This window comes from Panthera uncia, chromosome D1, assembly GCF_023721935.1.
Source record: "Panthera uncia isolate 11264 chromosome D1, Puncia_PCG_1.0, whole genome shotgun sequence".
In the NCBI taxonomy this organism is placed as follows: domain Eukaryota; kingdom Metazoa; phylum Chordata; class Mammalia; order Carnivora; family Felidae; genus Panthera; species Panthera uncia.
In genome coordinates, this window is record NC_064808.1 from 63,223,257 (window position 1) to 63,250,343 (window position 27,087).

The 27,087-nt window shown below is 39.9% G+C and overlaps 2 protein-coding genes across 6 annotated transcripts in view; one reads left to right on the top strand and one right to left on the bottom strand.

Moving 5' to 3' along the window:
* PRCP (prolylcarboxypeptidase) overlaps positions 1 to 4,545 on the bottom strand; it is a 78,361-nt gene extending 73,816 nt beyond the window's left edge. Inside the window, exons 1-2 of one of the 4 annotated variants that reach the window (XM_049652935.1) lie at positions 4,474 to 4,545; positions 3,243 to 3,424 (exon numbers count right to left, since the gene is read on the bottom strand). In XM_049652935.1, coding sequence (XP_049508892.1) covers positions 3,243 to 3,410 — 168 coding nt within the window. In that variant the 5' untranslated portion in view covers positions 3,411 to 3,424; positions 4,474 to 4,545. Of the gene's footprint in view, positions 1 to 3,242; positions 3,425 to 3,694; positions 4,430 to 4,473 lie in introns of those variants that run through there. The other 3 variants (XM_049652927.1, XM_049652921.1, XM_049652954.1) reach the window with 3 other exon arrangements.
* Positions 4,546 to 4,587: 42 nt separating this feature from the next.
* On the top strand, positions 4,588 to 26,999 carry DDIAS (DNA damage induced apoptosis suppressor). Of its 2 annotated transcripts, none has more exons than XM_049652909.1 (5): positions 4,588 to 4,675; positions 15,338 to 15,466; positions 21,123 to 21,284; positions 22,177 to 22,294; positions 23,622 to 26,999. In XM_049652909.1, exons 2-5 carry the CDS (start codon positions 15,354 to 15,356, stop codon positions 26,196 to 26,198), a joined length of 2,970 nt encoding a protein of 989 aa, XP_049508866.1. In that variant the 5' UTR covers positions 4,588 to 4,675; positions 15,338 to 15,353; the 3' UTR covers positions 26,199 to 26,999. The 2 variants fall into 2 exon arrangements, with proteins under 2 accessions (XP_049508866.1, XP_049508859.1); XM_049652902.1 differs by lacking the exon at positions 4,588 to 4,675 and adding an exon at positions 13,518 to 13,757.
* The last annotated feature ends 88 nt before the right edge of the window (positions 27,000 to 27,087 follow it).

Here is a 27,087-nt window from a genome sequence, read left to right on the forward strand (position 1 = left end):
AAATCAATCTCTGTGAAAAGAGAGACACACAGACACACACAGACACATTCTATTGGTTCTGTTTCTGTAGAGAAGTCTGATTAATACAATGAATACTGTTTCCTAAGTCACCACTGAGGAAAATGAGAGCCTCAAAGGACCCATTCCCTTTTCCCAGTACATCACATAGTAAAATGCTCTCAGTACTCAAATTCTACTGTGACAGGCTTGGGTGAGAGGTGAAGAGTAATGAGAAGTAGGGAAACATTGTAACCACAAGCCATGGATTCCAAGGAGTCCCTTACAACACTGGCATCACACATGTGCCCAAAGCCTGGATGTGACCAAGTGAGGTACTATCCTTTCTCTGGTCTCCCGATTCAGTTACTTCGGATAAAAGAAATCAAATATTCCTACTAAATCAACAACATTTGAAGACTCTGAAAGAAGAGAAAAAATAATTAGTAAAGAATAGAAGTAAAAGATGAAAATAAAAATAAGTGATTTGTGTCAATTAAATGATGACAGACTTTGCCTTGCTTAGGCTTTTTTGGATAGTCATTCATTCACTCCCTCCACAAATATGTATTTTGTACTTTATAATTTTTATGGGTACTCTGGGTACTAGAGTGTGCTATCTAGGTATGGGGGACACACCAAAATAGTAAGTCTGCAGAGCAAAAAAAGATCAACTAAGTTGCCCTAAAGTCAAGAACACTTCACAGAAGAGGGGACATTTCAGTTGGGATACAGGTATGAGTTTAACTTTAGGAGAAGAGACATGGTATGCCAGATAGAATTTTTAACCACTGTAAAATTCAATTGAGTCTACATTCTATGTTGCTAAAAGTATATGTGTGTGTTGGGGGGCAAAGGAGAGGAAAAGGCCTCCCCTAAGGCGTTTTTACCCAGACCATAAATGGAGCTTATGTTCATATAAGGATAGCTGGGAATAGCTTTGTCAACTGGACAGATATAACTACAGATAAAGAAAATCATTACAAGGTTTTATAAAAATTAAGCCTTGAATAAAAACTGAGGCTTACAGTTATAATAATAACATTTATTTTTAAAAGGCATAAAAGCACACTGAAACTAAAATTACTCTGTATGTTAACCATCTGGAATTTAAATAAAAACTTGAAAAAAGAAAAAAATAAAAGGCATAAAAATATTTCACGTGCTCTAACTAAAAAAAAAAAATCAAGTTGAGTTTATACAGACATGGTAAGTCCCAACTAAAAATCTACAGTCCAGAATTGGTAACTACTGTAACTATTATTATGCAATAAATACATATGTGGAAGTTTTCTCCAAAAAATGAAATAAAATTCAATTGGAACTGATGTAATGGATATTATTATTATAGTAATAAATAAATACGTGGGATCTGTGTCCTAAAATATAAGCTAAGCCAGAGGGCAAAGGTAGCTGAGTAAAGCCAAACAGATTTTGCAAGCCACCAAGAATGGGAAAAGAACTGATCTTAAATTATGTTTCTAAACAGTAAAGTGGTCAAAAAAGTAATCTATAATGAAGGAATATAAATTAAGTGCTCACAGATCATTTGGTCTCTCCCACTTTTGTTCCTTTTCAGCTGCTAGTTCTCTTTTTCATCATTTTTAAAGAGATTTCAGACACCCTCATTCCAATAGTTTCCCTTCAATTTTACTTTACCAATGAAACTCTGCAAATAGTCGTATACAAAATACAAATATATAAAACACACCAAAGCATAAAGTTCAGGCTCAAAGAGTTCAGGGAGAGAGAGGTTACTGGAGCACTCTCACTTGGGCCTTCACTTACCACCTCTCTGAGATAGCTTCCCAAAGAGCCCTAAATTTTCCTCAGTACAGTGTGTAACATGTCATTCCTTGTTCAAACCGCTCAATTTGTAAATGAGGAAGTCATAGCCTAGAGAGTGAATTTAAGTGAGCTGCTTGAGAAAAAGGCCCGTTTCCTGGTGTCGCTGCTGAAATTAAAATGCTTTCTCTTCCTCAGAAACTCTAATGTAAATTTCCGGGTTAAAAATCATTTCTTATCAGTTACAAATTCATGCACCCCCTCTATCCCAAATTCCTATTAAAATTCACATAGGTCAATAAACCGAACTTTAATAAGTGTCTACTCATGGTCAGATATTCTGCTAGGGACATGTTATCTGTTTTCATTCAACCATCACCAAAGCCCCAGATCAAGAAACTGGGTTCAGAGAGGTACTGTATCCTTCCCAAGGTCACGGAGCTAGCAGAGTGGAATGCTGATCTATGCTACTCCAAAAGCCAAACCTCAGACTCTTGCATTCTTTCTAATCTAAAACTTTCCCAAATCTTTGCCTACCTTTACACAGGCCCCCAGAAATACAGAATTGTAAGGGATTCTGTCATTTCACACAGGATGTACTTTTCCATCCAGACTTGTAGAGTGCCTCATGCTTCAGCCAACACAAAGGCATCAAGCCTACTTTAAACTCAATCTTCAGAACCATATAAATGCTAACCCCCAGCCCCATGCTGACCGTCAAATCCTGACATACCTCTACAACTTCCTTTACAAGTATGGGTTACATAAATGTTCAGTCTTATGGAAAATAGGAAAAGTTAAAAACCTTTTTTTTTAAAGTTTATTTATTTTGAGAGTGGGGGAGGAGCAGAAAGAGAAAGAATGAAACAGAGAATCCCAAGCAGGCTCACGCTGTCAGCACAGTGCCCGATGTGGGGCTCCATCTCAAACCTGAGGTCATGACCTGAGCTGAAATCAAGAGTCAGATACTTAAAGGACTGTGCCACCTAGGAAAGGTTAACAAGTCTCAACAAAAGGGCTACAAAATCAACTTTGAGCTGAGCATGAGATGACAGACTGGTGTTTTAGGCTGAATACTAAATATTATCTAATAAGATATTGGAAGTGTGTACTTAACGGCGGCTTTGGGACAAAGGATGGTTGTCACTACCAGTAGGAGCCAGAGTTGGCATTAAATAATTTTAATTTGATGGGAAGTCAAATTACGGAAGAGAGTGTGGAGCCAGAGCTGATATTAAAGTACTGGTAATGGGAGAAGAGATTTTAAAAAGAACTGGGGCTTGGTGCCACCCTCTGGAAACTGTGAGCCCAAGATTAGACAAGTCCTAGGCACCAGGGGTCTGAAACTCCGGGTGGGCTCCGGTGCCTCAGCTGGGGTGGGTTAGGCCCGGTGACCTGGGAAGCCCCAGGGGGACTGGGAAGCCCCAGTCTTCTCCCACGCCCGCCCCGCCTCGCCTTACCTTCTGTTGGAGGTAGTGAACCGTGTACTTCGTGGGTACAGCGGGGCGGGATGTGAAGCTGGCTGACCTGTGCAGATTGCTGAGGGCCCTCAGGGCCAGCGGTACGGAGATGCCCTCCCGAAGTGTCAGGAAAGCCAGGAGCAGGAGCAGGACAGTGTGGCGCCCCATGGCCAGGGTGGAAGCTGCAGAGTGAGTGGGAGCGAGACCAGCAAATGCGGGGAGCTAGAGTCCTAAGCTCCACCCACCGCAGATGGGCTCCTCCCCCGTGAAACCCAAAGCCACTCTGCCCTACAGCAACACAGCCCAAACCTGGTAACCCAAACCACACCGCCCGCGTCCCAGAAGGCGCCGCAACTTTTCTATTTTCCTCCCGTGCAGTCTCTCTCTATAGAGTCCACCTTAATTGCGATCACACTCCAAGTCTGCCCTTACCATCTCAGGACCCCTCCTACCTGATTGCCGGAATCCCATCCTTTCCTTGAGCGCTCCCCAAGCCTACCTTTCCCTGCCATGCCCTGTCTGCCTCAATCCCACTGCCACACCCCTTGCCCTCAGCAAACCCCATATAATGGTAATAATAATAGCTACCATGACAATTTATTGAGCGTTCTTTACATGTCACTATTATCGCTAGGCATAATGGCACACATACCAACTCATTTAACTCAAGCAGCGCAGCAATCTTGTGTGTCCTGTATGATTACTACTCCCATTTACAGATGAAGAAACTGAAACTCCGAGAAGTGTGGGGACTTGCACTAGGTGACTCAGGAGGCAATGGAGCACAGCGTCGCAGACCACTCGGTCTTGGCTCCTTGCACCCACTTCCAGTATGTTAGCCAACCACCTCCTGTGGTACTCTCTGTTCATGAATCACCCCAAACTTCTATGTTGCCTACATAACTCATCCCATAACGGGAGTCGCCCAGGTAGCCCCCGAATCCCGCTTGGTCCTGGGCCCTTCTCCCAGGATACGCCCCCCTTTCTTCTCCCGGCTCCGGGTAGCCTCCCTTCCGTCTTCACCGCGCCGCCAACCCCTTTCGCCCAGCTACCACTCCTCCTTCCAGTCACCCTGCTGAACCCCGATTGGAGAGGCGCTACCACCCTTTCCTGAGATTCCTATGCTACCCCCCAAACCAGCTTTATAGACTGTGCCACTACCCCACCAGTCAGGGAAGAACACTCGCCAAACCCTGTCTCTCTACCCCCAATTCGATGAAAATGGTCGTACCCGAATGCTCACAGAACGCAGTGTTCAATCTCCACCCTCTGCGGCGCCTTCTTCTGATTGGCTCTGAGGGACCAAGGCCGAAGCGTCACTTCCTGCGGAAAAGGACGCGGGAGATTCGATTCAAGGCGCTTGGCTGGTCGCTGAGTCCTGGTGGCCTGCGCCAACGAGCGTTGCCCGGGCAGGTCTCGGTTCTGTGTCTCAGGTGAGGAGCTGTGGGGAGAGAGTCACGGGGCGCGCAAAGGATGAGGCCCCTAACGAAGCCTTCATTGTCGTTATAAATGAGACTTACAGCATTCTATTTTGTTTCTTCGGGAGTTAGTCTTTTCCGTAAAACAGTGGTCGGGAGGGTAAAGAGTAAAAAGGTCGGTCATTTACATTTTAGTGCTGTTGATAACCGCTCAGCGAACGTTTACTCAACATTTACTGGGCCATCGAGCTAGTTACGGGGGAGTGTCTGGAACCGGTAATACGAAGAGGAAAAGTACTCCAGCTTTTGAGGTGCTCAGAGATATGGTTTTAGCAGGCTGCTATGACGAGTAATACGTACGGAAAGGGAGTCTTTTCCAAACCTCTTTGACGACCTGGAGGGAAAAGTGCTTCGCTTAAGTGACCAGTGTGCTCAAACCAGAAACTGGCAATTTTCTAGACTCCTTCCTTATCTCCTATCCAGCCACTCATTACCAGCCTCTTAAATATCTCAAATCCTTAAAGTTCTCGCCACTTAAGTCATCAGCCTCCCAGCGAGTCTTCTTTCAATCATGTTACTTTCCAATCCAGTCTCATATTGCCAAGCTATATGTAAATCAGATCTGATCAGGGCACCCCCCTCCCCCCTTTAAAGCCTTTCCTTGCTTCCTATTTGCCCTCAGGTTTAAGTCTAAACTCCTTCACATGTTTTACAGGGCCCTTCTCACCTAGCCTTTGCCTACCTCTCTTTGTTTTTCACCACTCTAGGCTCCAGTCCTACGAAATGCCTTTTTTGAGTTCCTCAAATGCACATTCCCATCTCACCTGCAGACCTCTTCTAACCCCATCCCCAACGTAGCCAATTCTTACCTCTTCTTTAAGTCTCAGTTTATTAAGCCTTTTCAGTCAGGAAGGCTTTACTGCCCTGCAAGATTGGGTCACAAAATACCCAGTAGTTATTCCATAGATAGTTGTAAGTGCCTCCCTCTGCCAAGAATTGGTAGGCCCTGAGATTACAATGGTAAAGAAGTTAGATTCTTCACCTAATGGAACTTAAACCTTTTATGCAGGGAGTTAAGGATAACAGGGGAATCTGATGGAGTTAGGTTGGTCTGGGAAGGCCTCCCTGAGGTCTTAAAAAACAATTCAGCCAAGTAAATTTGAAAATGAATTAGCTTTATTAAATGATTCAGGCAGCATCTTATCTAGCAAGTAGAAGGGAGCTCTGAAGAGTTGTACAAAATGGAAGGTTTTTATAGGAAGGAGAGTGAGGCAAGAAAATTATTACAAAAAAAAAAAAAAGGATTGTTCCAGGCAAGGTCACTTTCCCTCAGGGGGGAGAGCGAGGAATCTTATACAGATTACCTTTGTAGGAGGGAGAGAGCCCGGTGTCGGCACAGATCAGAAAATTCCTTACTGACTAGTTAAGACTACATTTCTGGGGAAGGTTGAAACTACAATTAGATTTAGATATTAAGCCCTGGTTTGGGGACTCTGCCTAAGTGACTCCATTTGGGATCTGATTTTCTTTTTAACAGAGGAGTGGACAGTTTACAAGGCTTAAAAGGTGAGAATGATCCACCCACGCAATAGAGAAAAGGAAGAAAATTCCAGAGTGAATAAGTTGTGCAAAGGCCTAGAGGCAGGAAAGAGCTTGGCATTTGAGTGTTCAAGAACCTAAGAAAAGACCAGTGTTGCTGGAATATATTCAGAAAGAACAGGTGATGAGTCTGGAGAGATGGGCAGGGACCAGATCACGTGGTTAGGTTAATGCAGCAGCAGAAGCAGGTGATGGTGGTTTGGATTAAGTTGGTGGCAGAATATAAGGGAGGGAAAGTAGATGATGGTTTTTAGATATAGAAATAGATCTAAGGACACACTGATGGGTATAATGTGGGATTTGAGGGAAAAATAAATGAAAGATGACTCGTAGGTATTTGACCTGACTTAACTGGTTGGAGAGTAGTATCATTTGGTGAGATGAAGAAAATTGTAAGAAAAGAATGTGATGTCTGTCAGATCGGATGGCGGCCCCCAAATGTGGGGAGATAATCGCATAGAAGCCGGTGGCGCAGTGCAGGTGGCGAAAGGATTCATCCAAGGCAGAACAAAGGAGATAGAAGTTTATTGAATACACCACAAGGGAGCAGTGGGCAGGACAGCAAAGGAGAGACCATCTGCCTCAAGGCAGTGGGGGTTGGGGGGCCATTTTTAAAGGGAGAAGATGAGGAGGTGTGGCTTCGAATGGAATTTTCCCTTTTTTGGTAACTGGTCCATTGGTCTGTTAGGGCCTACGGATATTTTGAGGTGGGTCACCTGACGGTCCTGTCTGTATTCAGCCAGGTGGTCACTGTGCGCCTTTTTGCCTTGCTCCATTGCTCAAGACTGTTGTCTAAAAGCAGCTTCTACAAAGCAGTTTGAGAGGAAACTAAGAATTCAACTTTTTTACCTTTTTTACTTGAGATGTCTATGAAATATCAAAATAGTTGGCTCTCTGGTAAGCTGTTGAGATGTGGAAATCTGGATCTTGCAGATATTATATGTACCTTATAAATTTCTTGAACACTAGAGCCTGTGTTTTCTATCTGTAACTGTCCCCTTTCCCATCCCTAGAATAGTACTGCATGTATCATAAATTCATTGTACTAAGATATTCTTGGATAGTGTTTTGAGTTTTTTGTTGTTGTTTTGGGTTTTTTCTTTTAAGTAGGCCCCATACCCAGTGTGGAACTTGAACTTGGGTGTCCTGAGATTAAGAGTTGCATGCTGGGGCGCCTGGGTGGCTCAGTCGGTTAAGCGTCCGACTTCAGCTCGAGTCACGATCTCACGGTCCGTGAGTTCGAGCCCCGCGTCGGCTCTGGGCTGATGGCTCAGAGCCTGGAGCCTGCTTCTGATTCTGTGTCTCCCTCTGTCTCTCTGCCCCTCCCCTGTTCATGCTCTGTCTCTCTGTGTCTCAAAAATAAATAAACGTTAAAAAAAAAAAAAAACAAATTAAAAAAAAAGAGTTGAATGCTTGGGGTGCCTGAGTGGCTCGTCGGTGAGCATTGGTTCAGATCATAATCTCACAGTTTGTGAATTCAAGACCTGCATCGGGCTCGCTGCTGTCAGCACAGAGCCTGCTTCAGATCCTGTCTCCCTTGTTCTCTGTCCCTCCCCAACTCAAGCGTGCTATCAAAAGTAAACATTAAAAAAAAAAAAAAGTTGTATGCTCTATGGACTGAGCCAGCCAGCCGCCCCTCTTGGGTAGTATTTTAAAAGTATTTTGGGGGCGCCTGGGTGGCTCAGTCAGTTGAGCGTCTGACTTCGGCTCAGGTCATGATCTCACAGTTTGTGGGTTGGAGCCCTGTGTCAGGCTCTGTGCTGACAGCCTCGGAGCCTGGAGCCTGCTTCTGATTCTGTGTCTCCCTCTCTCTTTGCCCCTCCCCTGCTCACGTTCTGCCTGTCTCTCAAAAATAAATAAATGTTAAAAAAAAATTAAAAGTATTTTTCACTGGGGCTCCTGAGTGGCCCAGTTAGGTAAGCAGCCAACCAGCCAACTCTTGATTTTGGCTCAGGTCCTGATCTCACAGTTCCTGAGTTCAAGCCCCATATCAGGCTCTATACTGACAGCATTGAACCTGCTTGGCATTCTCTCTTTCTCTCTCTCTCTCTCTCTCTCTCTAAATAAATAAATAAATAAATAAATAAATCAACTTAAAAAAATTAATAAAAGTATTTTTCACCAATACTTCTCCAAACAAAAGAGGTTTTCTTTTCTTTGTTTTTTGTTGAATTTTCCGTCTCCTGCCTTCTCTTATCCCTTTCTAGAATTTTCATGTTACTGTCAGTAAATCATTTCTCAAGGATTTGTTATGACTACTTTTAGAAAAATTAGACAATGTGTCCTTGGGGGTGACCTTTAGATAGTTTTAAGTAAACAGCTCAAAATAGCCACCCTTCCATAGGTGAGGCCTCTTGGCCTATATAGTATGAAACAGGAAATCTGAGAGCAGCAAAGTGACAGGTTTTCTTGCAAAGCAAGAACAGTTTGGGGAGTATGGAAGCTGCCCCATGATGGGCCTCTTTGACATGAGGATTCTTTTGAGTTAAAAAACAATCAAAATCCAGCAAATTCAGGAAAAGCTTTGTACTTCCTCTACCCACTTCTCCTTAGTTCAGGATGACATATACAGTATACCTCATTTTGCTTGACTGTCTTTGGAATTTCCATGTCTGTGTGGATTCCTGTACGTATGCATGTATTAAATTTGATTTCTTGTTAACCAGTCTCATGTCAATTTGATTCTTAGTCTAGGTAAAAGGACCTTGAATGAGACAGGAATTTGTGTCCCCAGCAATATTAAACACTTAATTAAATTTTTCTCCAAGATCTAACGTTTAATAAGAATTACTGTAGGGGCACCTGGGCGACTCAGTTAAGCATCTGACTTCGGCTGAGGTCATGATCTTGAGGTTTGTGAGCATGAACCCTGCTTTGGGCTCTGCTTTCAGCGCAGAGCCCACTTCCGATCCTCTGTCTCCCTCTCTCTCTGCCCCTACCCTGCTTGTGTGCTCTTTCTCTCTCAAAAATACATAAACATGTTAAAAAAAATTATTCTGATTTTCTAGGTTAGCCCAGAGGAGAAAAAAAGTATGTTAGTGTGTGTGTGTATGTAGGGGCTAGGGGCATGGTTTTTCATATTAAGCTGCTTTCTAGGAAATTGATAGTGAAGGAGGTAAGCTGAAGGGTCCCCAGATAATAGATTAGAGCAAAGATTTACAAAGTAATATGAAAGATACTGTAATGCTCTCAGGCTTTACGATTTAACTATAACCATGTTAATCACAAGTGTTGTTCACTATCTGATGGCCTCAGTGGCTAGCCAGTGATTTTCAAGCCTAGGCAGCATAAACATTATCTGAGAACTTGTGAGACATACAAATTCTCTGGTCCTCCTCCCAGATTTACTGAGTCAAACTTAAATTGGGTCCCAGAAGTCCATTTTATTAGCCCTTCTAGGTGATTTTGAGGCACACTAAAGTTTGAGAACCACTTGGCTAGTATGAAAATGGATGGTAATCAATGATTTATGTATCTGGGCCCATTGTCAAAACCATCTCTCGTGTGAAAAAGATTCATCAGCTGTATTATTAGCCTGATTCCATTAAAATATTTGATTCACGTAATGCCCCCTCTTCAAGCAACTTTCTCTTTATAATTTGGCTTGACCTACAGTTATACCCAAAAGAAAATATGGGCTTAAGATGTGTCCCCTGTGATTATAATTTTTCATGGCAAATTAGTAAAGCACGTTTGGATATGGTTTATATTCTCATATAGCTTGACTAGAAAGAAAGAAAGCAGGTATTCCAGAGCATTTTTATAAAGTTTCTTTATTTATTTTGAGAGAGAGCGCAAGCACACATGCACACGCAAGGGGGAGGGGCAGAGAGAGGGAGAGAGAGGGGATCCAAGCAGGCTCTGAATTGCCAGCACGGAGCCCAACTCAGGGCTCAAGGCAACGAACCACAAGATCATGACCTGAGCTGAAACCGGGAGTCGGATTCTCAATAGATGAACCACCCAGGCACCCCTCCTTGTTTCTACTTTTATGTATGAGAGATTGAGAGGACCCAAGATTTGCTTTATATGTTATTGCTGAGTTCCCTACCTAGTGTTTTTTTATATTTATTGGGTTTTATATTTATATATTTATAGGTTATACAACCTATAAATGTAATGCATTTTCAAAATACCTTTTCTTTTTTTTTTTTAAGTTTATTTTCAGAGAGAGAGCATGCAAGTGCACATGAGTGGCAGAGGGGCTAGTGAGAATCCCAAGCAGGTTCTACACTGTTACTGTGGACCCAGTGTGGGGCTTGATCCCACTAACCATGTCATGACCTGAGCCAAAATCAAGAGTAGGCCACTTTACTGATTGATGCACCCAGGTGCCCCCAAAATACTTTTCAAACAAAGATTATGTGTTTGCTTATTTTCCTGTCTCCCCACTCCAAGCTAAGACTAGAAAAGTCTCCTCGTTATATTTTCTCATAGCATTATGTCCTTTTTTTTTTTTTTTTAAAGAGAGGGAGCATGTGAGCAGGGGAGAGAGAGAGAGAGAGAGAGAGAGAGTGAGAAAATCCCAAGCAGGCTTCATGTTCAGTGAGGAGGACAATGCAGGGCTTGAACCTACAACCCTGGGATAATGACTTGAGCCGACATCAAGAGTCAGATGCTTAACGAAGTGACCCAGGAGCCCCTAGTTTTTTTTTATAGAGTTTACTATGTTAAAATTCAGTTAAGTTTTTTATGTGATTATTGTCTGTTTTGCCCATCACTTATATTATCCCCAGTACCTGGTATTTAGCAGCTGCACAATAAAAAATTGACAAGTTGTATTGGAATATGGTTTTCTGGCTGTTCTGGAGCTGAAAGAACTGTAACGCTATATCACCATCCTTATCAAAAGCAAGAGGTACTAAATATGAAATTGTTCCCAAGTCTATCATAAGGTTTCATAACTTTAGTATATATTTATTCCTGATGCTTCATTCAGTTCTCCGTCAAACATGAATTTACCACAATACAAGCCAAACAGTAGAGAGATAAAACCAACTAGATAATAAGTGTCCTGAAGGAAATACTATAAAAACAGCAAAAGGAATAACTAACAGTGACTGCCTGAAAGGATCTTAATGCATTTTTGTCCACCAGACAATTAATGAGAAGCCTTCTTTCCATTTCTGAAGTTTACCAGGTGAAACATAAATAGTAAAAATAGTTTAATGACCTTTTTCATTTTGCCAGTAATTTGTAAATACTGTAGTTTTTTGGACATACTTATTTGATCCACTAGAGGGCAATAAACCCTTACATAAATATAATTTAATCAATTTTACTTTTAAAATCTAGCAATTAGTGCTTGCACAGTGAATTTAGAAATAACCCAAATATTTCTGCTTGTGTTTCTCATTTGTTGGTGAGCTGTCTGCCCGATTAGACAGTAAACATCTTTTCATTGTTTTCCCTACAACAACACAGTGTCCTAGTTAGTTATCTTTTAAGGTTTATTCTATTTCCTAAGGTTTGAATTTGATAACAGTTTGTCTAAGAATATAATCTGATGAATGCCCATATAGTTGTGGTACAATATTTTGTTTTATTTTTTTGTGAGAGAAAGAATCTGTTTCTTTTTTTTTTTTTTAAGTTTATTTATTTTGAGAAAGAGCAAGCATGAGCAGGGGAGGGGCAGAGAAAGAGGTAGACAAAATCCCAAGCAGGCCCTGCACTATCAGCACTGAGTCCATTGTGGGGCTTGAACTCATGAATCATGAGGTCATGACCTGAGCTGAAGTTGGACACTTCACCCACTGACCCACCCAGCGAACCCAGAGAATCTTTTTTTATGTCTAGAATTTTTTTGAGAGAGAGCGTGAGCGAGGGAGGGGCAAAGGAAGAGGGAGAGAATCTTAATCAAGCCCCACACCCATTGCAGAGCTCGATCTTACCATGAGGTAGTGACCTGAACCAAAATCGAGTCAGACCCTTAATTGACTGAGCCACCTAATGCCCCTAAAATTCTGTTTTAGAGCCCTAAAGAAGATAGTCTCTGCTCATAACTTGACCACAATTAAGGGGAACAATGGAAATGATATAATGTGGATGATTAAAATAAGTTTTAAATAAGGTATTATATGTGAAACTATTCTGTGCACTCTCTATATAAATATAAGATTATTTTGTGATTTGGTAAAATTGTGTATTTAGTGGTATATGGCAAAACTGGCGTAGGTAAAGGAAAGCTAAACAGCAAGAAGAAAGTTAACAGCTGAAGTTCAGATTGACAGTTTTTGAGCTTGGCCCTGGGGGTATAATGAGATGGTCCCTCTAAGATCTTACACTGGTTTCCAGCAAAAAACATTAAACAGGTAAGTTTACTATGATGTGGAAAAAAGTAGGGTCCTTAACCTGAGAAGCTTCCTGGAGATGAAAGCCCCTGAGAAGACTCTTAAAGAAGAATAAGCATTAGCCAGGAAAATGAAAGAACATTTTAGAGGGAAGAATGAAAAGAAGCAAAGACAGAGAAATGTAAAACATATTGTAATAGGGAAATGTTGGAGGGTTGAGAAGAGAACAAGGGATGTGTTCTCTTTAGCATAGATTACTGACACGTAAATAACGAGAGAGAATCAAGAGAAAAGGTATTTGGGAGAATAAAACCAAATGGAAATGATTAGAGTAGACAAAGAAAACAGACGGTAGGACTATAGAAGTACAGTAGTATAAGATGCAGAAAAAAAAGAAAAGCCATCATCTTTTTGTTAAAAGAGGAAGCCTTTTGTATTTTTTAAGTTTATTTATTTGGAGGGTAGTGGGGCAGAGAGATAATCCCAAGCAGGCTCCATGCTGTCAGCACAGAGCCTGACATGGGGCTTTATCCCACCAACCAAGAGATAATGACCTGAGCTGAAATCAATAGTCAGAAGCTTAACCGGCTCAGACACCTAGGTGCCCCAGAGGAAGGCTTTTTAAATGGAGCTTTAAATGAAAAAGGAAATTCTGTTATATTGCATATACCTACTATCATGAAATTTTTTCTTAAATTGCAAAATTCTGCTTATAGTTTTCTATTCAGTGAATATTGAGAGTATAATATATTCTGAGCACTGGAGATATATAGTAGAACACAAGTTAGACTACATCCCTTTCTTCAAGGAACTTTCAGACTAGTAGGGGTAGAACAAACAAAAATAAGTAAGATAATATATGCATTTTCATGGTTGGATATATCACAAGCAACATTAGTTCTATGAAGGAATAAAATGGGTGATGTCATAGAAGCTAAGAGGAAAGCTGGTGAGTCTACTTGAAATAATGTGGGGCTCTCTCAGGGGTAACATTAGAGTTACAGATTACTCTTCTCAGAAGATTCTGGGAAGAGAAATTGTTTGGTGTGTTTGGGGAGCAGAAAAAAGGCTAGCATGGACTGAAGTGCAGAGATTAAGAGGGAGTGTGGTACAGGGTGAGGTCAAGGAGGTAAGGCTAAATGACCAAGAGCCTCATAGACCATTGTAAGGAACTGTGGCTTCAATCTAAATAGCATCATTTTAAGCAGGTAAGAGACAACATTTTTCAGGAGGGAGCTGTGCCTTTATCTCCCATAGCTCACAGATAGGTGTACCACCGTGTTACACTCTACCCCAAACTGGATTTTAGAGGAGATTTAGAGGGAAGATGCCTTTGCTGACTTATATTCTATCATTTGTTGTGTTGGAAAGGAACTTAAGGTTAAGAGCACTAATTCAGTATTCTGTGACCTTTCTGCCTTCCCCTCGTAGCCCATTCACCTACTCTACTTTGCCCTTAGAGATTGCCTTGTGACCTAAGAGGACGACCAAATCTGGGACTACATATCTGCTTATGATAAAACCTTACTGCTCACGTTATCCTAAGGGTCCCAAAACAAGGATTAACAACAAAGAATTAGGATTAGATTTTTTCTTTTTTCTATGCTCCCTTTAATAACATAGGTCAGTGATTTATATAAATCCCTTTATGTTTCATCTTTTTATTTTTAAGTAGGCTCCATGCCCGATATGGGGCTCAAACTCATGACCCTGAGATCAAGAGTTGCATGCTCTACTGACTGAGCCGCCAGGCGCCCCTTTATGTTTCATCTTTGCAGGTTTTCATCTTACTGCCTAGATGGCAAGATTTTATTTTCACAGAAATATTTGATTGATAGAATCAGTATCACTTTGTTTGAATTTGCTGATGCCAGTCACAGAAACAGTTCCACCCATTTTCAGAAATTGAAACCTTTTGCCATATGTTTACAAATTAAAATGTATTGATGCAGCTCTATCTTAAACATGCTTTGAATAAGATAATCCGTTTTAAAATTTTTTTTTAAGTTGATTTATTTTGAGAGAGAGAGAATCCCAAGCAGGCTCTGCTGTCAGTGCGGAGCCCGACACAGGGCTTGATCCCACGAACCACGAGAGCATGACTTGAGCCAAAATCAAGAGGCAGTCGCTCAACCGGCTGAGCCACCCAGGGGCCCCAAGCTAATCAATTTTTAAATTTTTGATAAACCAACATTTGAATTTTTAAAAAGAGGAGACCATTGCTATTTTAATGTTCTGCTTCTCTGAGTGTTTTATACAAAGATCTTAAAGTACTTTGTACTCTCTTGACCATGTAACATTTTTATTTTTCTGTTTGCAGAATCAGAATTATCTTTTTTTTTTCATTAGGCTGTGTAAAATATATACACCGAAATCTAATAAGGCGATTTTTTTTCAGCCAAAAGAACCATTTACCAATTTAGATTCTTTAAAAGAATCATGTAAGTTTCTTTAAGTTCCTTCCTATTAACTGAAGAAACAAGCTCTTATAGCTCTTTTAAATATGTGAAAAGGTCTAAATGATATCTTTCCTGGTTACTGGGATGCAGCATTTATTAAAAAACAGAATATTTGTTTGAGCTACTTTGTTTTAAATCTTGTTTTCTTACTATTAATAGTTTTAATTAGGCAGAAAAATAAAATGAGTTTTCCAATACATTGACACTTAACCACAAAAGCCATCTATCTATTCGCTTTACAGTAGAGGCTAAGTTGTTTTCCTAAGAGATGAATTATGTACATACAGTTAAAGATTTGCCAATCATCCCATGGCTATTTTGTTTTGTAGGACACAGTAAGAACACATGAATGGAGGGAGAAGATTTCTTCTTGCCTCAGTTCTTGCTCTCCAGAATTCCAGTTTTATCTATCCATCATGTCAGAAGTGCTTCTCTCGACTAATCCTGGTCTCCAAAAGGTAAAAATAAAGCCTGTGGCAGCGCCCTGGGTGGTTCAGTCTGTTAAGCGTCGACTCTTGACTTTGGCTCAGGTAATGATCTCACGGTTCATGATTTCAACCCCTGTGTCAGGCTCTGCACTGACAGCACGGAGCTTGCTTAGGATCCTCTCTTTTGCCCCCACCTCTGTCCCTTCCCTTCTGCTCTCTCTCTCTGTCTCAAAATAAATAAATAAACTTAAAAAAAAAAAAAAAGTAAAGTCTGTAAGCATGAGAGGAAATACATGTGTACACTATAGATTTCCTACGACTCAAGGGCACGTAAGGTTTACATCCATCATACCAGAAACCATCCCAAAAGTGGAAAGGAAACTAACTGTGCTAGAGCATTTACAGAAAGGACTTGGTGAACCAGGACTATAGGTGAGAAGGGGACATGTGATCCGTTAGGGGAGCCAGAGCATTGGTCTTTAGGCTGGACAGAGAAGCAACAGTAGAGGGGGAGTTGCCAAGTTCAGATCTCTCTCAGGCCAGGTGGAGCAGTTAGTGTGTGTTTCTGTGTGTCTTTTCTGCCTTCAAAGCCCTGAACAAGATTCAAGCTACTCTTCCTTCCCCTCGGGCTTACTCTGGGGATGGTCTCTTGGAAGTTTTGGTTCCATGCAAACTAGGTGGTGCCTGATCACCTCCAGATCCTAGGCCCTACACATGGACCTGTACAAGAAGAGCCATGGGAGGAGAAGGCACCTCTGGGAGCAGCCCAGGAGGCACCAAGCATCCAACTCCAGTCTAAGGAGACCCAGTTCCAGTGTGAATCTCAGGAGACTCGGCCTTTCCCAATGAGTGAAGATGACACACAGTCCAGGGACAAAGGATCACGGCCACAACCACTCATTACAAAGTAGAATCACAGGTGTTCTCAGAAAAACTCACCACTGGCACCTCTACTTTTGAAGCTACCTCTGAAGTTGAGAGCACTTTAGAGCAGCAACAGAGAAATCCCGAAGTGGAGAGAACGAGGCGGTCCCCTGTCCAGGAGAAATGCTTCAGGCAGATGATTTTCACTCATAAGAAAACTCCCACAGGGAAGACTGTAAATGTAGTGAATGTGGTAAAGTCTTCATTTATCACTCACACCATATATCCACGAGACCATTCATTCTGGAGAAAAATGCTGTAAGTGTAGCAACTGTGGGAAAACCTTCAACCAGAAGTCAAACCTCATTCAACATCAGAGAATTCATACAAGAGGAAACCCTACAAATGTAATGAGTGTAGGAAGTCCTTCCGGTGGAGTGCTCATCTTCTTTGGCATCGGAGGTTTCATTCAGGGGAGATGTCCTATGAGTGTAATGAATGTAAGAAGACCTTCAGTTAGAATTCATATCTAAGTCAGTATCTGAGACTTCACAGTGGAAAGAAACCTTTTTTATGTAAAAAATGTGGGAAAGCTTATAGGTGGAGTTCAGAGCTCCTTAATTGTCGGAGAATTCATTCCAGAGAAAAGCCTGCCCAATGTACTAAAGGTGAAAGTGCCTACAGACAGAATTGTACTTTTGTTTAATAAATTGTGGGACTATGGGGCGTCTGGGTGGCTCAGTGAGTTGAGTGTCTGATTCTTGATCTCGGCTTAGGTCACAATCTCACAGTTTGTGAGATCGAGCCCTGCATCAGGCTCTGAGCTGACAGCTGCCCCTCCCCAGCTCACTAGCTCTCATTCTCTCTCTCTCTCAAAATAAGTAAATAAACATTAAAAATAAGTTATAGGACTAGATTACATAAAAGTTAGTTCTAATAAGTTCTTTTAAAAAAAATTCACCATACCAGGACATAAGATTTTCTTGGATTGGTTCTACTTTAGAGGAGAAAAATAACGTCTTGAGAGCACATCTCAATCCTGATGTAAATTTAGTCCACTTGTGGGATATCCCTAGAAATAGGGTTTTTTTCTTTGTTTCCTTATTGTTTGTTTATTTTTGCATTATACCTAGATTATTTTTTTAAATAAATTCCTTGAGAACAGAGACTGTTAGAAATCTCTACCTTTCAGCAGCTTGAATGGTGCTTGACACATAATACTTTATTGTGGTCCTGTGATACAGGCCAATTATACCTGAGAGTCTAAGATTCTTTGATTTTTAAAGTACAAGTAAGGGTTAGGGTTGGAGTTTTTTAAGAACACTTTCTTTTCTGCATAGAGGATATATAGTAATTACTTAGTAGTATGGAAGAATAGTATGCCAGCAATATTCTTTTTTTAAATTTTTTTTTTAATGATTATTTATTTTTGAGAGAGAGAGCGTGAGTAGGGGAGGGGCAGAGAGAGAGGGAGATATAGAATCCGAAGCAAGCTCCAGGCTCAGCAGTCAGCACAGAGCCGGACAGGGGCCCTGAATCATAAGATCATGACCTTAGCGGAAGTCCGATGCTCCTGCTCAATTGACTGAGCCCCCAAGCGCCACCCCCCCTCCGCCCCCAGCAATATTCTTAAATAGTCTGTCTAGTTAGCATTCAATGGGGAAGGATTAGCAGTTCCAACACCCATCTAGACTTTAAGGGATCTTTCCAGAAGATCCCCTTATCACTTGTTCTTTTATTGAGCCATTCTCTCAGGTATGCATTTATAAACTCAGAACAACCCCACTTGTGGTATTCATCATTAAATCCTCAGCATCCAAGCCAAGGTCTAGTTTATAACAAAAGCACAAAAACGTTTGTTGAATGAATGAATGACAATATGATAGTTTCTATAGGTACACTTTACGTATTGCAGTATGTTATGGTGATTAAAAAGCATAATTCTCTGGAGCCAAACTGCCTTTTCAGGAGCCAAACTCCCAACCCTGCCAGTTGAAACTGTAGCCTTGGGCAAGTCACTTGAATTATCTGGGCCTCAAAATGGGGAAGGTAATATCTGCCTCATTGGGTTGTTATAAAGGATATAATGAGTTAAGATACATGAAATGCTTATTAGGGCATCGTGTGCTACATAATCAGTAGTCTATACATGTGAAATATTTTTAAAACTGGTATTGGGGTGTGTTTTTTTACCAAGTCATTTATTTTAAAGATAATCTGCCTCAGGGCACCTGGGTGGTTCAGTCAACTTTAGCTCAGGTCGTGATCTCATGGTTCACAAGTTTGAGCCCCATGGTGGGCTCTGTGCTAACAGCTTGGCCTGGAGCCTGCTTTCGGTTCTTTGTCTCCCTCTCTCTCTGCCCCTCCCCTGTTTGCACTCTTTCTCAAAAGTAAACAGTAAAAAAAAATTTTTTTAAAGATAATCTGCCTCAAAAATTTAGGTTGAACAGTAGTGCCATTGTTCCCTCTTGAGTCTGGTAATAATAATAGATAACATTAACAAACATTCACCATACGTGTAAGTACTTTGCTAGGAGCTTTGTAAGCATTATATTTTTTAATACACCAGCCCTATGAGGTGATGCTATTGTTAATGCCAGCCTTCAGAGGAGAAAAATTAAAGCTTAGAAAAGTTAAATAACTTGCTCCAAATAACACAGCTATCTAGTTAGTGGCAAAAACATATTCAAGCCTAAACAACATGACTACTGGCTACATTCCTAATTACCAAGTTACCTTCAAATTAGCAGTGGAATATGTATCCAGAATGACATCACTGACCCCCTTCCAGAGCTTAAGATGCCCTGGTAAGGGAGCTCTGACTGAACTATTTAGGTACATAAAACCCACAGCAATTGGTCCTTGCATGTAGAACTATAGTCCACAGAAATATAACCTATTGTCTCTATATATTATATTGACATTATATAAAAAATACATCCCTGTGATTTCCAGTGTGTATCTTTTCTACTGTTACTTCTGCTTCCCTTTTTTCTTACTTGGAATCATTTGTAAGCCAACACAGGAAACAAATTCCTCACTCTCTTGGGGCACCTGGATGGCTGAGTTGGTTGAGCATCCAACTCTTGATTTTGGCTCAGGTCATGATCCCAGGGTCATGGGACCCCGCCCCGTGATTGGCTCCATGCTGAACATGGAGCCTGCTTAAGATTCTTTCTCTCCCTCTGCCCTGCTTCCACATTCAGAAAGAAAGAGAGAGAAAGGAAGAAGGGAGGAAGGAAGGAAGATTTCTCTCATTTCCCCTCACTCTCATTTCCCCACGGTTACAGAAGAGCAAATTTATGACAGAAGAATTCTATACTCTAGCCTTTACACATTTTAGAGACAATGAAGAGCAAAAGGTCTGCTCCCTAAGAATTTTATTGAACCTCAAATCTTTAGCAACAGCAAACAAAATAGGTGTTTGTGTCCTATGGAGTTAACTTTTTTCTTTTTTTAACCTCCAAAATTAGAGCAGTGATGATTTTCAAATTGCATTCTCCATGTAGGAGGTGCTTCTAGAGGGAAGTAGGAATTAGAGAAGCAGTAGTGGCCAGGGTTGACTAGTAGGTAGGCTCTAGGGCCCCCACTCTACTTTGCAAAATGCTGATGCATATTTTTCTAAGATTTGCTAATAGTTTTACATTAGACCCAAATGCATTATTAATACATAAGGGTAAGGTTAGATGAATGGATTGGCATAGAGCCATTTTCAGTGTGGCAAAAAGATAATAATTAGCACGGATCTAGTGATTATGAATCAGTAACTTATAGAAAGGATGAACCTCTGTTCAAAATAGTCACCTTGTGAACTATGTATTTTAAGCTCCCCCTAGTGGCTATCTGGCAACCATCAATTATACAACCATCTCTAACATTATTTTCTGTTTGCATTTTACCACTCATTTTGAAGCCAGATCATTAGGGACACAAGACAAAAATAAAGTCCTAGGATTAACAATTACCATAAGATGTACTAAGGGGTTATTTTGCTAAATTTAAGAACCTGAAAGATGGCTATCACAGTTGTAAGACCTTGCAAACAACTAGAAAGGAGGGAAACACTAAGTAGAGTTGACAGTAATCATCACAGTATTTAATATAACTATGAGGAAGAAGCAGACCAATAGTTATTAATTTGGCAAGATCTGCACTAGATCCTTTCTTTACTTTCTTTTCTTTGATTTTGTCTCATTTTATTCTTCAACCCCATTTTTACAGATTAGAAAATCAAGGTTTTAAGGGAGTTAGTAACTATCCCAAGACCTGACTGCTAGTACATAATAGTAGAGTTACAGTTGACCATGGAACTAGGTACTTTGTGTATCAAGATTTTTTAAATATTTCAAGATTATTCATTATTCTCTTCACAGATACTGTTTTCTTAATAAAAGATAGACATTAAACATTAGGTATTCTGTTGGTGTGGTGTTCGCTTCATTAATGTTTACTTTGCCTCCCAATTCTAGACTATTTATGATATGCCTCGATTTGTTAATGGTAATTTACCCAATAAGAAAATCTCTCTGTTCCTCCCTTCCTCCTTTCCCTCTCACTCTCTCTCTCCCTCTTTTTCCACTTTCTCCTCTCACACAGTTTTTCTTCAGGTTTCTATCAATTTGGTGCTACTTAAATCGTAAAAGTAGTTGTTATGAATAGAGATTCAAAAGATGTTGGTTGAAATTGTTTAAGAAGGATATAAGTTATATAAGTACATTTGTACACACAATATTATTTTTAATCTTTTCCAGATTTGTTTCCTGTAATATAAAAAAAAATTAATGAACATCTCTATCCTTTTTTATTTCCTCCACTCTTTCAGGTCTAATTGTCAAAAATGTGGCTCCACTGGTAAAGCTGAAAATGCCAGTTACAGATATAAACTTTCCTTAAAAGTTGCAGAATCAAGCAAATTGTTTGGCATTACTGTATTTGGGAGCTGCTTAGATGCATTTTTTGGTCTTACAGCCACTGCTTTGCACAGGTAAGAATATTTAAAGCATTTTTTTTTTCCTAGCTACTCATTTAGTATACCAATAGAATTTGAAGATACATGTTTTTAAGATAGTATGCATTTAGTTAAAATATGATAGCTTGACCTCAGATCATGAGTTCCTTTAAAAGATAATCAAAGAAATAGAAAGGTATTTATTTTCTGATTACACATTGTGATGTTAAACTAGGCTCCTTTTAGTTAGACCAACTGAACTGTAGTTAAAATATTAATTTACAATAGTCCAATCCAGATTGGAGAAATACAGAATAAGAAAGTAAAATTGTTTCAAACCATTTCAAACTATTGAAGTGGCTAAAGTCCCTTGAGGTTGAAGAAGCTATTGAGGGAATATTTGCATATCAGAGGTAGAAATGTTGTCGTTCCTCTCACTTACCTTGTGTCTTCATCTGCATAGTTTGACCTAATAAGATGTCCTGAGACATATGAAAGATATATATAAGCAATTAAAACTTTTTCTTCCCTTCAGTCTTCCACCCTCCTCCCCCAATCCCCTGGCAGAAGAAATCTCTATTTCCTTATAGTTGAGAGCAAACTGCATTGCCAGGGAAGAGAAAAGAATTGCCTCTGCTTTGAGGACAAGGGCTAGAGATTCCATTACTACTCCTACAGCCACTTTTGGAATAAATACTGGGCCTGATTACTAGGAAGGCATCTACTTTATAATACACTTGATAGTTTTTGGCTTTCTAGGCTATGGGACACTAGAGAGGGAGCAAAATGCCTTATTTTTAAAGACACTTTTTTCCTACATGTAACTGAAAAGGTTATACTGCATTTTCAAACTAATTGTATTTTCTTTATGGCAAGTTAAAATTTCAAATTTTTTCTCTTCACGTTTTTAATTTTCTTTCCAATCAAGGTACATTCAGGACCATAATGAAATTTCAGAAACACTGGACAGTGATGCAATTCAGAACCTATTAACTAAAGCAGTTGAAATTTGCTTCATTGGACAAAGCTTTATTTTTGGAGTGACGGTAATTGAAACTAGCTTTCTTTTTAGTATTCCTTTAACATTTCCATTGTAATAAAATGATTTGACTTTTCTGAGTAGTTTTTAGGAGTCATAAATGTGAGAGTCTATAACATTTTAAATATGTAAAAAATAGGTTATACATGATCTGTTAAAACACCAATGTGACAATTCCCTCTTTCAAAAGTCAGAAGAGCCCAGTTCAAAGATTTCAGAGCTTTAAAAATCCAAATTTATTTTAGATTCAGAATACATAATTTTGTTTTGATATTCAGTGTTTATTTCATCTCCAAATTTTGTTTAAATTCTGTAGTAAAATTTGTATCAACTCTTTAGCTTTTTGATTCTATCAGCTGTAAAAGAAGGAGGGAATGAACATGGAAAGCAAAGCGTCTGAGTATTGGTTACTTTAAGGATAAGTGGGAAGAATGGCCTTAAAGAATTACAAAAGTGATGTAGAAGTTACAAGAATATACTGACTCTAAAGGAATAATCATTTTCTGTCTCCTCTATGCTAAAGGAAACAAATGGAAATTTTGCCCACACTGGATTCAGGGTTTCACAAGTGGGAATAGAGCATTCCATAGCTGAACAGTGAGAAAAACTCAAAGCAGTAAATTAGGAGCTACAGAGCTTTTTTTTCTGTTAAAGTCTTAGATGGTTCTTGTTCTTTTTCTTATTTTTTTTTTATTAAAGTTTATTTATCTCGGTGGGGTTGGGGGCAGGGAGGAAGGGACATAAGTGAGGGAGGGGCAGAGAGAGAGAATCCCACGCAGGCTCTGCATTGTCAGTGCAGAGATGATGTGGGGCTCAAATTCACGAACTGTGAGATTGTTAACCAAAATCAAAAGTCAGGCTCTAAACCAACTGCACCACCAAGCGCCTCTCTTCTTCTTCCTTTTTTTTTTTTTCCTTCTTTATGAGTGGGAACACTTCCTTAAACATTCAAAGTTTATGGACACTAATGAGAAATAGAATAGTAGGCACTATTTATTGAGCAACTACTATTTGCTAAGCACTATAGTTGTCCAAGTATTATTGATAATACAGTAGTCCTGCATATTTATCCTTAATTTATACATGAGAAAACTAAGATTCAGAGAAGTTAAATAATTTGTCCTAAGCCCCAACACTAGTAAATGTTAGAACCAGTCTCTTTACTCCAAGGTTTATTTCTATTACTTATGCTTCTCTACCTATAACACTACAGAAATTAAAACTATAGGAGTAGGAGATGTAATTGTGTCTGTTTTAATCTGTTAAGTCCCTGTTTCACCTTTGAGTCAAAGGAAAAAATGTGTATTCTCATTTAACTTCATTTACTTTGACAGAATTTTGGAAACCAATATGGACGAGGTTCAGATTCCAATAACTTCTTAAAGCAACGTTCTGACCACAAGAGAGAAGTAAGAGCACTAATAGCTTGCCAGATTGTTCTACCAGACCCAGGTGTTGCAGGCTTCACTGTCATTGACTACTTCCATCAGCTTTTGCAGCTTTCTCATTTCAGGAAACTTCATGATGGCTCCCAGGCACCAAATAGCCACTTACTTGCTTCAGAACACACAAATAGTGATCTCAGCAGCATATGTGGCCCTGACAGCAGTTCTGGTTTCTTCAAGTCCCATGGCAGAGATAGTTTTTCAAGATTCTGGCAGGCATCACTTGAACTCACTTACACACTTTCGCACCTAACAGGTGATGATTTTTCAGCTTCAGAACAAAGCAAGGCCATTGGTACTCTTCACCAAAACAGAAAGTGCATCTCTTTTTCCGAGGCCACTGGTTCCCATAGCTGCCATGATGCCTTTCAAGGTTCTTGGAGCCTTGTTTCATACATGGATAAAAAGAGTACAGCCCAGAAGTTGGATGAAGAACTTGTCTTGCAAGCTGATCAGCCCAGTGTAGTCCATAGCAGTCATGAAATCGGAATTGTTGACTCTAATTTTTTCCCTTTGAAAATGCGAGAGCTCCTGCAGTCAAATAATAAAATATCCTTCCACAGCACAGTGGAAATTAAAAATCAATATTCCCAGCATGAGCTAACCTGTGACCAGTATCTTGATTTAGATAACCCCCCTAGCCTTCAGAAGAGATCTACATGTTTTACACCTTCATCACTCAGACTTGAAGAAATAGCTAGTGGTTCCCAGGACTGTGACACTGAGATTTGGGATGATCTGCCATTCTCTGAAAGCCTGAACGAGTTCCTGGCAGTTATCGAAAGTGAAATTGCTACAACTCAGACACATGTCAGTAATAGGAAATGTCATCTAGATAATATCGATAGATTACAGGCAGACCACGTCAGGTTATCTGTGGCTTCCCAGAGAACTACTGGAGCCTTGCATACACCACCTGTAGCTTTAAGATCATCACAAGCAACAGGCAAGGCAAGCTGTAGCAAAGATAACTTCTTTTCCAACTGTGAAGCAAATTCAAGTCCTTGTGTTCAAAAGGAGTCACAGTTAAATAACACAGCAGAGGTTGTCTCTATAAATAGTAATGGAAGTGATATTTCTGAATATTTTCCATCAAATGCTTATCTCTCAGCTCTGTTTCCATCTTCAAAAAGTTTAGGAACAACAGTTACTCTGAAGTCTACCAGAATTCCACTACATAGGGCTGAAATTTCACTTAAGCTCACTACTTCAGAGAGTGACCATTCTTGTCTCAGTAGCAAATACTTCAGTAGATGTGGAGAAAAATCACTTTCAGAAATGAGTGAAAAGCTGGTAGCTTTGGGTTCTAGGAGATATAATGATGTTTCTGACCTTTGTAACTTAGAAAATAAACAACATTGTAGATGGCCAAAGAACCAAGATGACAGTTTTACAATTTGCAGGAAACTTACATATCCTTCAGAAGCTCTTGGCTGTAGTCCGGATACAACTACAATTACACTGAAAGAAATGCCTTGTAGACATATCAATAATAACTTAACACAGAACTATTCTGGTCACAAAGGTAGCTACGATGCTTCTGCTGATCTCTTTGATGATAGTACTAAAGAAATGGACATCACAACAGAAATTATGAAAAAGTCACAGCATATTTTGTTACAGTGGGGAAAATCTTTGGCAGAAAGTCATCATATAGAATCTGATTTTCTAATGAGATCACTCCCTGAGAATTCCAGCCAGTTTTCACAAAAATTGTCTTTGCAAAGTATGTCTGCCACTCTATGTCCAAGAACATGCTCTTCTCCACCTCATTGTCAGTCAGATTCAGAATATGATTTTGTAGATAGCCAAGACTTTGTTCCATGTTCACAGTCAACTCCAGTTGCAGGATTCCACCAAACAAGAATTCATGGGATGAAAGGAGCTTTCAAAAACTTACCTGACCTTTATTTGGATCTTGATGGTAACTATAAAAAAAGAAAGATTTCCTCTGAAAATGATGCACAGCAAGCCACCCCTAGCTGTCCAAACAATGTAAGGACACCGAGCCAGAAATCCAGAAGCCCTGTTATATCTGGTATTCCACAACCAGAGGTTTTCAACAATCGTCCTTTTGCTGAGTGTCTTGAAACTGAAGATGAATGGGTCCCTCCTACCACTAAAAAAGTATTTCCTTCAGAAATGCTTGGATTCCAAGCCTTGAGTCTAAGGAAATGCTCTGCTGCCTGTGATTCTCCTGATCAAAAAGAACCACCGAGAAAGAAACTGAAATGTGTCAAACGAAGAATTGAAAAATGTTTAATTAAAAAGGAGTTAAAGAACATGTTTACAGCAGGAGTAACAAAACAGAAAACTCTTAACACAAGTTCAGACTGGTTTTGCAAAGAGTCCGTTTTGGGACTTGATTCTTGTTCAGAAGTCAAATGTTGCCTTCCGTTTTCAAAAAATTGGCCACCTTCTGTGCCTGAGACTAAAAGCAGTTGGTCTCCCGAATTATTTTCATAAGTCACCTGAACCTAATTGCTAAACTTTTAAAAGTAAATCTGTTTGGAAACTTGGCTCCCGTGGTATGGAAGGCAATCTTGCCATTTTGAGAACTTGAACAGAGGCAAATAGTAAATAGGTATCGTCGTGCTTTTTAAAACATAAACCCTTTGTTTGGGTACGTGGGTGTTGCAGTCGGTTAAATGTCTGACTCTCTTGATTTCGACCAGGGTCATGGTCTCATGTTTTGTGAGTTCCAGCCCCACACTGGGCTCTTTGCTGAGGGTGCAGAGCCTGCTTGGGATTCTCTGTCTCCCTCTCTCCCTGCCCCTCCTGTGCACACGTGTGCTCTCTTTGTCAAAAATAAATAAACTTAAAAAAATAAAAATAAAAAATAAAGCCATTGTTTTTTCCAGCATACATTTGTTCAAACACTTTGGCACTTTATCTTATATTGTTGATTGTCCTTTAGTAACACTGTTAATTTTGCTTATTAAAAGTATTTGTTAAAATCACATGTATATTTAGAAATAAAGCTTTTGCAAACCAAAACTTAAAGTCTTAATTGGTCTGTTCATCTCAGAAAATGCCTGCTATATGTTAGGGCCAACTACTGTGCTGAGTTAGTGACACAAAGCTACCAGATCAGTAATCTCAAAAGATTTTAGTCTGCTGGATAAGACAGACATATAACACAATTTCAGGGCAATGCAGTAAATGCAGTGATAGAGGTTTTTAATGGGTACTAAAAACATTTATGTTGCTATGGGAGTGTGGTACAGAATTAATTTAACCCAGCAACATTTATGGGCTGGGGATAAGAAAGGTCAATAAAAACCTACTATTTACAGTTAAATGTGAAACTGTCATTATTTTATTTAGTAACTATTGAATGGTCACTACATATCAG

Bases quoted from the DNA above. Each gene is read 5' to 3' on its own strand.
- DDIAS (XM_049652909.1), top strand. From the start codon at position 15,354: ATGAATGGAGGGAGAAGATTTCTTCTTGCCTCAGTTCTTGCTCTCCAG. The intron at 15,467-21,122 runs GTAAAAATAAAG...CCACTCTTTCAG, and splicing joins CTAATCCTGGTCTCCAAAAG to GTCTAATTGTCAAAAATGTG. The intron at 22,295-23,621 runs GTAATTGAAACT...TTACTTTGACAG, and splicing joins GCTTTATTTTTGGAGTGACG to AATTTTGGAAACCAATATGG.